The sequence below is a fragment of the Lagenorhynchus albirostris genome, chromosome 5 (genome assembly GCF_949774975.1).
Source record: "Lagenorhynchus albirostris chromosome 5, mLagAlb1.1, whole genome shotgun sequence".
NCBI lineage: Eukaryota > Metazoa > Chordata > Mammalia > Artiodactyla > Delphinidae > Lagenorhynchus > Lagenorhynchus albirostris.
The window spans coordinates 75,335,523-75,348,487 of NC_083099.1; the positions used below are offsets into that span (position 1 = coordinate 75,335,523).

The 12,965-nt window shown below is 48.2% G+C and overlaps 1 protein-coding gene across 5 annotated transcripts in view; it reads left to right on the forward strand.

The window, feature by feature from the left end:
• HEG1 (heart development protein with EGF like domains 1) overlaps window positions 1-12,965 on the forward strand; it is a 57,847-nt gene that overhangs the window by 23,158 nt on the left and 21,724 nt on the right. For all 5 annotated transcript variants that reach the window (XM_060150440.1, XM_060150441.1, XM_060150445.1 and 2 more), the window contains 6 exons: window positions 161-264; window positions 3,005-3,063; window positions 3,311-3,471; window positions 7,318-7,452; window positions 12,188-12,230; window positions 12,363-12,400. In XM_060150440.1, coding sequence (XP_060006423.1) covers window positions 161-264; window positions 3,005-3,063; window positions 3,311-3,471; window positions 7,318-7,452; window positions 12,188-12,230; window positions 12,363-12,400 — 540 coding nt within the window. The remainder of the gene's footprint in view (window positions 1-160; window positions 265-3,004; window positions 3,064-3,310; window positions 3,472-7,317; window positions 7,453-12,187; window positions 12,231-12,362; window positions 12,401-12,965) is intronic.

Genomic DNA, 12,965 nt, shown 5'->3' on the forward strand with positions numbered 1-12,965 from the left:
GCCCCGAAGAGGGAGGAGTGGTCTCCACCCTCCAGGAGAAAGAAATGCACAGAGAGCATCCTGGGAGGTGGAGGAAAGTTGGGTGCCTTGAGATTTGCAGACACTCAGCCATGCGTAGGTGGACCTTGTGAGGTCTAACAGGTTATGTTTTCATTTTCAGTTAGAACCTTCGTGACAGAGTTTAAATTGAAGAAAATATTTCTTAATGCCACCGTGGAAAAACATTCAGACCTCCGTGAAGTTGAAAATGAGATCACCAAAACGGTAGGTTTCCCAAAAGGCACCTTCCTGCTAGTCCTTTGTTTTCTAGAACAGATTTTATTCAGAATCGGGAACATCCTGGGGATCAGCTGTATCTCCTGGGCTGTTCATTTCTATTATATTTGGAAGGTGAACTTTAGGGTAAAATTAAAGGCCTCTTGGAAGTAGAAGGGAGGTGTTGAGAACCAGTGACACCTGTAGAAGCATTTCTTCTAATGTGTCTTCCCATGCAGCCTTTATTGGTGCCTTGGCATTTCTTTTCCATGTTCAGACTCATAGTTACAGACATTTAGGTGACATGCACCAATAAGAGCTGTTGGTGAAGCGGAAAGACCCAGAAAATCCTACTGTCCCATCTGCTGTTGACATGCTTTGTGATTTTTCTGTCTGTGCTTTGGAACCTGGAGAGAATGATGCTTTTTTCTCAAGGGAATGCCAAAGGTGGAACAGTTAATCCTATTATCCAGGGTTGAGAATTCACTGAGTAGATTATCTAGGGGCCTTTGATTCTTCTTCTTTCTCTCCTTGGCTGCTTTTTGTCAGGAAAAAGACAAGAAAGAAAAAAAAGAAAAATGGAGAGGAAAGAAGAAGAGATAGAAATGAAGCTCAGATAGTAAATTTTCCCTCTCAGCTGCTACCGTAGTCTAAGATTTGGTGTTCAGAAGATTGAAATTTGCCATTAAAATAAGTTTTAGAGATTGATTTCTGATTTTAATTTTACTTGTTCTTTATGGGTAAGAGTATATTAGCCAAAACCTACAGGATTTTATGGGACCATGGGTTTTATTTGTGTAAAATGTAGATTCCAATTCCATTTCTGTATCTACTGAGCATCTACTCTGTGACAGGCACTTTACCAGATGCGTCACTCCTATAAGAGGTATTGCCAACACTTCTACAGAGGGAAAACTGGCAGGTTCTGGGAGTTAGTGACATTGCCTGAGTTTACACAGAGCAGGTGCAAAGTTAGAGACCACTCTCACTTCTGACACCAGTTGCGAGTTTGGGGGTCCCCAGGAAACACTCAGTTTTGATAATGCACTAGAAGGACTCACAGATCTCACTGAAAGCTGTTATACTCGTGGTTACGGTTTATTACAGTGAAAAGATCCAGGTTACAGTCAGCTAAGGGAAGAGATGCATGGGGCAGAGTCCAGGAGGGATTCAAATTCAGTGCTTCAGGTCGTCGTCTCCCCATGGGGTCATGGACGGGGTTAACTCCTCTCAGCAATGATGTGTACAGTATTCATAGAGTATCACCAACCAGGGAGACTCACCTGAGCCTTGGTGTCTAGAGCCAAAACACAGATAGTCAACTGCCCATATGGCTAACCTCAGTCTCCAGCCCCTCTGGAGAGGTAACCCTTTGGGTTACCCTTTGTAACCCCAATCCCCACCATAAATCACACTGTTAGATTATCTGGAGCAGCCCAGGGTCTCCAGGTAAACAAAGGCAGGACGTTCCAAAGGCTTAGAAATTACCTCCCAGGAGCCAAGGGCCAGACCTCTCTTTGAGTAAGGTCAAATTCTTTACTATATGACAGGGTTTTACGTCTACTAACCCTATACCTGGTGTTCTTGGCACTGCACCACAGCTGCCTCTTAGTTCGGTTGTAGGTCAATATTTCCTTCTAAGATAGTACAGAGGCTGAGAAACTCGTGCAGAGGTACAGTCCTTCCCATTACACGGTGCTCAGTGACTTATCTGATTTGCTCATTTTTACCCAGTATCAACATATAATTTATTAGTGATGTGACATCCCCACCCCCAAGATATAGTGAAGATTTGGCTATGACTAGAGAAGATTTAGGCTATAACTCAAGTAGTCTTTCCCAAGGTGCCGTTCTGTTCTGAAATGTGCTATTTGTGTTTTTTCCTGGGAAAAAAAGTTTAAGTAATAATAAATCATTACCTTGTGAATATAAAGTCATGTCATACAAAGCCAAAAAAGGGTTTGATAGCATCCCGTGTTTTGAATCCATCTTGTGAAGGGTGAGATGTGTCTGACACACAGGCTTTGAAGACAGGTGGGTTGCATTGGTCAAGGTATTGAGACCCTCTGCTGCATAAAAGGAATCCCCAGCCCCTACTGTCGGTGGGGGGGGGGGGGGGGAGTGGAGAAGCAGGCATGGTACTTCATGCCCCACAGGGATTTTCTGCTCTTTCCGAGAGCACAAGGCAAACACAGGGAGAGTCGCTCTTAATTTGCTCTCTACAAAAGGGCTCTTGACCCATGTAATGTAATTTCCTATGGAGAGCCTTATTGAAGAGGACCTATCTGTGAGCTAGGTCAACTCATTGTAGATTATGAGGGGTCTGTGTCAGGCCTGCCAGACCTGGGGTAGCTGAAAGGAACCCAGCCTTTTCAGTGAGGCTTGTTCACTATGCAAAGTCCAAATAAACAGTTGCCTCTGAGGTTTTTGAAACCCTGGGTCTTAGAAGAGATCTGCTCCTTTGAAGATGTTTTGCATCCAAGGGTGCTCTTCTGAACATCATTTCCTGCCCAGATTTTCCCCACTGATTTACTCTCTGCCTCTCTCCCTTTGTACTCATGGAACAACAGAATAAGAGCAGAAAGGCATTTAAGAAAGGAACAGAAAAGACACCACTCCTGCGTAAGGCCGCCTGCTGACAACTTGATGGCTGGAAAACGCCTATTTGATCCTGAAAATAGGAAATTCGTTCTAGGTTTAAGGCTTTTGTCTGACTCACAGTTAACGATAAACCTGTTCTCCCTTTCAGTTAAATGTGTGTTTTTCTACATTACCTGGTTATACCCGATCCACAGCTCATGCTTCTAGGTAAGTAACAGGATTATATTCGTTTGTGAACCAGTCTATAGAAAGGGGAGTATGTTCTAACATGGGTGATGGCAACAAAACTGGGCCTTGTTTTGATTGGGCCATAGGGTGATCCAGGGCCAAGGTCACTGGAACTTCATGCTCTCCCAGGCCATCACTGGAGAATGGGGAGGACACTCATTTTCCAAAAGCCCTGGGGCCCACATGTCATTTTAGGACAATTAAAACCTAGATATTTTGCCTGTAGGGAGCCCAGTGCGGTGGTGATGTCACTGCAAACCACCTTTTCCCTGGCCTCCAACGTGACGCTGTTCGACCTGGCCGATGGGATGCAGAAATGTGTCAACTCCTGCAGGGCCTCTGCTGAGGTCTGCCAGCTCTTGGGTTCTCAGAGGCGGATCTTTAGAGGTAAGAGGCCCTCTGCGAGGACCCCACCCATTCAGTTAGGCACAGACCGAGGGTAGACGTGTAAGGCATTCAGGGCTCAGGTCCAAGAAACTTGTCACAGAACCAGCCTGAAATGGGCGTTAAGCACAAGGCCTTTCTGCATCTTTGTGTACACATGCACAGACACACACACGCGCGCACGCGCGCACGCACACACACACACACAGAGTCCTGTACACCCAGCCTTGAAGGCCCCCAGTCCTTGGCATACTGTTTCTATTTCTTCTATCCAGCATTAGTATTGGAAGGGAGGTAGGAGCTGATGTAATGGAGCAAAAAGCACTCTTCTTTCCCTTGAAAGGTTCCTCCTCTCTCTGGGGAGATAGAAATTCACACACAGAATGTACATGCTTGTCAATGACTCCAGACCTTCATCTTGACATACCATTAGGTTAAAAAAAAAAAGCATGTACAGAATCACCCGTCTTTCTGTGTATTTGTTTGCAAATTCTATTTGCACAGAAACAAGACTAGAAGATTAGAGGGCAAACTGCTCACCGTCCATGATTTCTCTTTTCTTGTTCTTTATCTGTTTTTGTTGAAAGCTTCTACAGTGCATCTGATGTGAGGCAGCTGAAGAAGGGGATCAGAAACAAGTTTGGAAGGCAAATTCGGGTCTTAGAGGGGAGGTTTCGCCTCTGGGATGGGAAAACTCTGCTGGAATCAAAAGTGCTTCCTCATGCAGGGGGGCTTGCCCCTGCTGTGTCTCATAAGTGGTCAGAGCTGGCTCTGGTTCGCTCATTTTACTACACATAGGACTGGTGAGGGAGGCAGAGTCGGAGGGAAGCTCCCCATCTGGTGCCCAGATGCTCGACTAAGTTGTAGGTAGCAGGTTTGGTGCTCTGCCTGCTGGAGATCCAGGACGTTCCCGATGAGCCAGAGCTTTGTAAGAGCAGGTCTGGAGAGCCCTCCTTATGGACTGTGCATTACAGACCTGGCAGTTAACCTTTTGCTCAGGGATAGATGCTAGAGCTTTGCCCATTTAAGAGCTATTCACTTGAAAAAAAAAAGAAAAAAAAGAGAGAGCTAAGCATTCTGGAGTTGAAGTTGCTATCATTCAGCTTCATTGGGGAATTGGTTAAAAAGTTCCTGCCCCATCACACGGTACTCTGCTTTGATTTTAGTTTCTTTCTCTTGCCAGTGATTTAAAGGTTCCAATTTTTCCTCCCCAGAAAGTAGGAAGGGGACCTTGCAGTTCACTAAACACGTGTGGAATACATGCTACGTGGTCAGCATTATATTAGGTTACTTTTTTTGTCCTTAGTAAACGTATATCATGTTTTGCAAATCAAGTGGCAAGATATCTGGATTTGTAAGGGCCATGCCCGTGGCAGCCCTGCCCACTCTCTGGCCCCCATTCTTCCAACTGCTCACAGGTAGCTTACGGGAAAGCTCATGTCTTCCTTGCCAAGGTCGCTTTTTTTTTTTTTTAAGACTTTTTTCTAGAGCAGAGTTAGGTTCACAGCAAAATTAAGAGGCAGGTACAGAGATTTCCCACAGACTTCCTGCCTCCACATGTACTGGTGCCCATTCTTTGCCTCTGCTTTCCAAGCCCCTGAGAACAAAGACGGCCATGCATCTTGGCTGAAAACAGCCTCACCTCTCTGTTTTCCCTCCCAGGGCTTCTCCAGGTTTTGCCAGCACACTGCTTGGTCCCTCACTCACCTGTCTGAGTGCTAGAGAGGCGGGCTGGACAAGGGGGAGCTGTCAGCTTCTGACATCTGGGTGTTCCCGACACGTGGGAGGCACTGGGCCACTCTGGCCGCTGCCCTTGCAAGGGCAGTTTCTTCCCCTTCAATTCACAAAACATCTACTTCCTAGCCTTTCAAAGAACTGTAGCTCTCATTTCTCCAGAGGTTTAGAGTCCTTGGAAATCCCCCCGGGAGCGTCCCAGCCTTAGATTCACATAAATTCTCATTGTCTGTTTGGCGGATGGTATGCGCAGGAAGGAGCATGGGAATTGTAGATGCAGAAAAATCACATCGCCAGGCTGAAAACGAAAACGGTGTTCTACGTGGTTCCGTTGGATGGAGTGATGAAGGAATGTTCTTTAAGAATTTTGAGGATAGCAACCCCTCCATCGCAAAGGCGGGGCCAGCTTTCCCTGTCTTCAAGTGAATCTGCTTCTGTGCCGGGAAGAGTTGCTTCAGCAGGGCGAGCAGTATTTGCCAACAGGCGGGATTCGTGGGCAGGGTGGAGGGAAAACGTGACATTTGCTTCCAGAAAATATCTAATCAGGCCAGGCAACTCAGGCTGGCTGCTGCACCAACTAGTACCAGCCTGGACGGCCTTCTGTGCTGGAGATATTTCTTTATATTAAGGCTTTAGATGAGAGATTGTGGCCGTTTAGTGCCCCTCTGTGCCAACTTCACCGTGTTTGCCTGGTGAGATTTTCCATTTTTCATTTTTCTCCCTTAAATACAGACCTTTCACAATAAACAAAGGAAATTGTATCACACACACCAATAGGTTCTGATTTAGCATGCCAGCTTCCACTGATAAAGGCAGGAAATTCAGCTCTGAGAGCTGAAGCTGTGTCCTAAACTAACCTTCTGTGACCAAGCCACCCACTGGCCCCGAGCTCTCGAGACTCAGACAAGGAGGCAGATGCCGGGGTCCCTGTCACCAGAACCTGCCTGGGGTGGGGTGGGGGTATAGCTGTGCTGTGTTAAGAGCTGGCAGCTGGTTTCTGAATCGGTTGGTGTTTTCCTTAAGGTGGGAGAAGGGAGCCCACACCTCACTGCCCAGTGTACACGTGGCCCTTCCTCGGCTGTCTCCTCACGCTGAACTTGCTCACGCCCGCCAAAAACAGCGGCGTAGGTCAGTCTCACCCTGTACATAGTGTAAATAAGTTACCGTCCACTATCCAAGTGATTTCGTATTTTTGTTCTGTTGTCTGTATACCCCAATTACGTATGTTTTTTTGTTAGACCTACCTTAGATGGTAAAAAGCACCCTCGTTGTGTCCACTGTATACAGCCTCAGAGAGGGCGTGCTGTATACACCCTGAGAGAGGGTTCACTCTTTACAACTTCAGAGAGGGTCTGCTGTACATAACCTCAAAGAAAGCCCACTGTATACAAACTCAGAGAGGGCCTGCTTTATACAACCCGAGAGAGGGTTCACTGCGTACAACCTCACGGCCACATGCCCAGCAATGAATGCTTTCGGATAATCATGAAAGAGTTCTTTGTCATCCCTGAAATGAGCCTGGCCCACATGGCCAGGAGCTGATGACCCAGAGCCCAGCAAGCCCAAGGCGGGCATCTGTATCGTGGGCAGGCGGACAGTGACAGAACACATACAGCCCGGCTTACCTTCCACACCTCTCCTCGGAATCAGTCTGCTAGGCAGCAGGCTACCCGCCACAGCAGGCGCTGCGTCCCTTTAGGCCAGACAGACACAGAGCCGGGACACACCTCAGCTGAGACAGGCCTTCTTCCTAAGGGAGCGGGTCACACTTTCCGGGCTTGTGCCGATTCTCCCCTGCAGCCCTAGAGCGTGAAGGTGCAGAGGATCCCACCCGTCGAGGGCTGTGTTTGCAGGGGACGCTGGAGCTGGCGACGGCACCCCGTTTCTTCTGGGTTTGTTTTCTGCCGCGTGAAATTTCACTAACAGACCCGGGGGCCGACTCGGGGGAGGAGCGGCAGAAGGCAGCGCAGAAGTGCCCTCTGAGAGGAGCGGCGCACCACGCAGGCTCTTTTGGAAACTGTTCTCTGAGCCTCTTGAAACAGGAAGTTCACGCATCTTAATGTTCGACGTGGAGGAGGTTTTGTTCTGTTTCACTGTCTTGCTTCTCCATTCTAGCGGGCAGCTTGTGCAAGCGGAAGACTCCAGAATGTGACAAAGAGACCTCCATCTGCACCGACCTGGACGGGGTCGCGCTGTGCCAGTGCAAGTCTGGCTACTTCCAGTTCAACAGGATGGACCACTCCTGCCGGGGTACCGGCCGGTCTGGGGTTCTGTGGCCCGGGGGTGGGGCAGGTGCTCTCCTCTGCCTGGGGCAGTGTCTCCGCTCTAGGGGTGACCGTTCTAATCTGCGGGTAACCGGTTCTAGTTATTTGGCTCCCAGCAGAGTTGAATACGTTATCTCCCTGGGATAATAGCATTATCTCTGACTGGTGCACACTGGTCTGGCCAACCAGATTCAAAGGAAAAGAAAAGAGAATGGAATGCCTGGGGTGGCCAGGCCTTTTTTTTTTTTTTTTCCCTCTTAATTAGAAAAATTACTGTTTTAATTCCCAAAGCTTTATTCTATTGTCTGCTAATCTTTTTAAAATGAAAATACCAGCACGGAAGCAGGGCTGTACCTTTTAGTGGTAGCTGGCAGCCCGGGAGACCTGAGTCAGAGTCCCACTCTGCCTGCCCGTCCTGTATCATCTCGGGCAAGTCACTTTGCTTCGCTGAGCTTGAGTTTCCTCTTCTGTGAAATGGGTGCGGTGGTACTTCGTTGGATATTCTAAGAATTAAAGAGGGCAGTGGTTATGGAGTTATGGAGGTATGGCTTACTTTGTAAGCCATCAGCCTTTGCTCTTGTATTTAAAATAAAATGAATTCAAGTCCAGAGCACTGGGTACCCTGCCTTACGAAACCCTGCTGCAATTCGTGATCACAGGAAAACTAGCGACATAAAGGCATCACGTAGCCTTAGGCCTCGCATCACATGAGAACGTGTATGGCCCAGTTTTCCTGCTCAGTCAGTGCCTGCTGGTGACAGATGTACTGGAATCTGAGTAAAAATGGCGTCCTGGGGAAAGGTGACATGCCACTTATTTCTGTCAGGACTTCCCATTAGAGGAGAGGATAAAAATACATTTCAGGGCAGTGCTCTCATCCTGCGCTTCAGACCCTCTGACTTAGGTGCTTTGAAAGTGCACCTCCTCAGCTCTGCACACAGGCCCTGGGGTGGGGTTTGAAGAGGGGGCCCAACTCTGTGGGGCAACAGGCCTGATTCTGAAGCTCACAGCGCTTCTCAGTGCCCTGTCAGTCTGCCGCTTTGATACAGAGGTGACGCTTCTTAGTTCCCTCTTATCTGGTTTCATGCAAAGTGCTCCTGGCCCGTCTTAGAAACTGGGGCACTGAGCCTTCTTCATGTGTGAAGGTAACGTCCTTCACACATGAAGTGCGCTGACGTCCCTGTGTGCTGGCGGCCGTGTGGCTACGTGGGGCAGTCGTTTCTGTACGCAGTGCCTCTGCAATTTCGGGTGGCCTCAGGAGCGGCCCTGCCACCTTTGCTTCTGACTGGCATGAGTCATTTCCCTCTCTTTCCAAGTCAGTAGTTCTATAATTGTGTCGCTTACAGACTAGCATTAGCAATAGCAGAGCTGTCAAGGATTTACCAGATGCAGTGACACAGGCACCGGAAACCTTATGTCTATCAAGTAATGACCGGAGAATCGGCATAAGAAAACCGTGGTTAGCTTTTGGGCTTGTGGCCGAGGCCCTATGCAGCCTGGCTTCTGCAGTATCCTGTGGGTTAGATTTTCACCCATGGCCATCAGAGCTCCATGAATGGATCCCGGAGCTCCTTGGACCACAGCCCGGTCAGCTGGGTTCTGAGGGGTTACAGTGACATCTTCTGGCCGTTGGTGCTGGGGCACGGGGGTAGTTAAAAGAAGTACCCTCTCGGACACCTCAGATCCGGGGTCGGTCCCTGGTGTAAATCGAGGCTAAAGGCACGTCGGTGTGTGTTTTCTAAATCTCTGCACTTAACAGTTGTACATTAGCAACTGCATATTGTTCTTTATTGTATGCACACACACACCTTCTCAGTGTCTCCCATAAAATGTCTTTACCAGACTTTCCAAGAATCATGTAAAATTAGAGTAGGTGTCCTTCCTGTAGATGTCTTAGCTTCCGTCCATCGTGCACATATCCTGATGAATTCCAGCCACCTGTTGGCAGGTCTCTTTCTCTGACCAGGCTGCAGATACCTCGGGTGCCCGTCTCTAGAACATGCTTGCACATTATGGGGTTCCATAAATGTCTGTCGAATGAACAGTTGGAGGGTAGGGCAGCATATATGATAGGACAGGATTGGCAGGTCTTGATCTGGCTTCCTGCAAGGGAACAAAAGAGCCCTGAAGGCTCCACCATGTACTTCTGGCCTTTTATTTAAAAGTCCAGAAGGTTCAAATTTGCTTGTGTTCCATATCAATAGGGGAAGCCCACTTGGGGTGTCTATGCTGGCTGTTGCCACATTCATTTCATCTTCAGTGTTCTGCGGGTCAGGGTCCCTCTAGAGCACGGAGATGCGGAGCTGGATCCTAAGGCGCGCTGGAGTGCCTTATGACAAGGTTTCCCTCCAAGAGCCCCTAGAGCAGCGCCACGCCCACAGTAGCGCTCGGTCTTTGATGAATGACTGAATGAGCCCATCTGAAATAAGGGCATATCATTACACCAGGGAGCCAGGCCACTTCTGAAGCGAAGTGAAAACAGCCCAGCCCGTCAGCTCATAGACAGGACAACAGATGGACCTGACATCTGGCTGGATGACAGCCACAGGATGGAAAGCTCCCACCCAGCAGATGAGGGTTGGGTGGGTAGATTTGCTGTAAAAATATTTCCAGGAAGAAGTGTTCAGAATAGAACAGACTAGTGTGACATCAGCCTGCCTCGGTGCTGAGACGGGCGGGGAAGAGTCACTGGGATACCAGCAGTCTCTGTGTAGCTGCCCTGCAGACAGAGCCATGGGTCATCCAGGGCGGCTTCCCCTGCTCCCACCACCCGGCCATAGCACAGGGACTGCCAGGGCGTGGTGCCTTCCACGCCGGGGAGACAGGAGGTCTCGGCTTGTTCCTTAGAGAAGGCCCCAGCTGAGCAAGGCCAGCTCAGAGAACTCAAAGGTATCAAAGATTTGGGAGAGGGGCCTCATTCCTCTTCCCTGAAGTGGGATACGATTATGCTCTACCTTGTTGTAAAAAAGATTTGAAGTGCCTAATGAAAATTCATTGTAACAAGATGAGATTTAATTTGAAAGGTAAATCAGGTTGAAGGAGACATAAAATGACTACTTTGTTGAGGCTAGAAGGAAAATGAATATGCAGAAAGATATACCTTAAGTTCCCGCGTGTTTCCTAAAGATAGGCCTCTCACTCAAGTTCTGAGCTTCCTGGACACTGAGGCAGAGAGAAACGTGATTTTGAAAGAAGTGGCGACCATCATATAAAGTCCAGTTCTTTAGGCCCATCCCCGTTTTTCTAGGCCCCAGGGCCCAAGAGAAGTTTCTCTGGAGCATCCACATCACCAGGTTACTGAGTGGTATTGGCGACGTGGTCCATGACAGCCTGTGATAAATACCCTAGGGGCTTGCCTGGGGCTGCTGCTAGTAATAGATTGCCCTTAATAAAGAGAGCGTAGCTCAGGAAAAGGGATTCCAGGGGGCCAAACAGTGCAGTGCAGGCTCACAGCTCTCATGATCCGCTGTGAGAGAATTTAGATTATTCAGAACAGTATTTTCCAAACCATTCCACAAAACTCTAGTGATGTATCGATCGTCTATGACCACAAAATAGATACTAGAAAGATTTAGTGTCTAACACTAAAAAAGAGAAGGAAGAAAAACGTTCAGCACATCTACGTAGTTAACATTATTATGCACTGATCCTTAAGGGAGGATGCAGGAGGTCTGTGAGCCATCTCCCATCCCAGCCTGCAGGGCGTGCAGCCTCTGAGCCCGGTGTGCTGCTGGCACTCACATCTCAGCATCCGCGTGTGTGCTGTCTGTCCAGAGATCGCTGCTCGACGCTTTGTACCTTTTCTTACCTGTGATTCTTGTATGCAGCGCGTGGCATACATTAATCACGAATCAAATTCCTATCATTCCTTGCAGCAGTGAATTTGTCCGAGAGGAGATTTTTTATTGTCTGCTTTCATCCAAGCATGCATTACAGCTCATGGTGTTCTGTCAGCTTATTGTAATGCTGAAAATGTTCCGTGATCAGATCCATGCAGGAACTGCTGATCCAGGGGAATGGCTGGCCCACAGGCCTTCAGTGAAGCCGTGGTCCACGAGCTGTACTGCCAGAGGGTTCAAAGCTATGGTCTTGGGTGATGTGCCGATTAGGGCTCATCTAGGTATGTCTAGAATCCACTACACAGACCACAGGGTGAGCGTTCTCTTATGGAAACTGAGGCACCCACCAGGGCCATGGCTCTGAAGGTGTCACAGCTCTCACCTCCTCATGGAAGGGGGTTGATGGAGCCAACAGCTGGTTAAAGGTTTGACTTACGTTAAAGAAGGTGAAGCACTTGTCTTTGTGTTTCCGGAAGGATGTTACACAGGGGCCACGGAGAGCTTCCAAAAATAATTGCATATGTTGGATAATAATTACAGCTACAGTTAGTGGTTACTATGCGCTAGGTGCTGCGCTAAGTCATTTGCATGCCTTAGTTTACTTAATCTCCTCCAAGAAACTATAGAACAGATATTATCATTATCCTCTTTCTTATAGCTGGGAAACTGAGAATCACTAAGAGGTTAAGAATTTTTTTTTGGTAGAATTGAGTTGAACTGGCAACAGTATTTAGGCCAGGTTTTAGGTAATTCTAAAGCTGTTTGTAGCCTGCTGGATCTAGAATATTGTTGTGGCCTTTAGGGTGGCTGGTTTTATTAACTGTCAGTTTGGACCAAGGGAAGTCAATAGACACGTTCCTGGATTTTCCTTTTCTCTTTCAGCCTGTGAAGATGGATATAGGCTTGAAAATGAAACCTGCATGAGGTAGGCTCCGTGTTCATTTATTCTGACGTATTTGTTCCAAACCTTATTTAGAAGTTACTTAGGTAAATTGCCTCAGTTATTTCTTTTGATATTTGAAACTAATTCTTATTCTTTTTCTTTGTTGACTTGCAGTTGCCCATTCGGCCTTGGTGGTCTCAACTGTGGAAACCGTAAGTATGCAGAAGTCCCGAGTTCTGCGTGGGCAGGGCTGGCACGGCTGTTGGCACGCAGGGTGTCTGTCCCCTCCTCTTGTCCTCAGTTCACATCTGCTGTCTTCCCAGCTCCTGTGCTGGGAGGAAAACAGAGCGCTCTCCCGGGCCTGGAGGCTTTCCTAAATAGCCTGATTGTGGAGTGTTAATCAGCACATTAGGCATGAGGTTTGAGGCAGAGAGGGAGGGACCACACCCAAGGAGAATAGAAGAGCCTCCTGGGTAGTTTCTTGGAGGGGATGGAATTGGAGGTTTGGGAAGACTTTGACTGGCAGGTATGGAGGGAGAAGGAATCCAGGGAGAGGGAACAGCCTAAACAAAGGTCTTGGGGCAGCTTGGGCCCGTGGTTTTCAGGGACAGTGTGTAAGTGGGTGTGGCTGAGGACAGAAAGAGAGGAAGGCGGAGAATGGGGGATTAGGTTGGCAGAGTATGTGGGGACCAAACTGTTGGGACTTTCGATGGAGTCTGAGAGTTTAGGTTTTAATCAGTAGCCACTGTAGCACTAGCAAGAGTCTTAGAGCAGGAA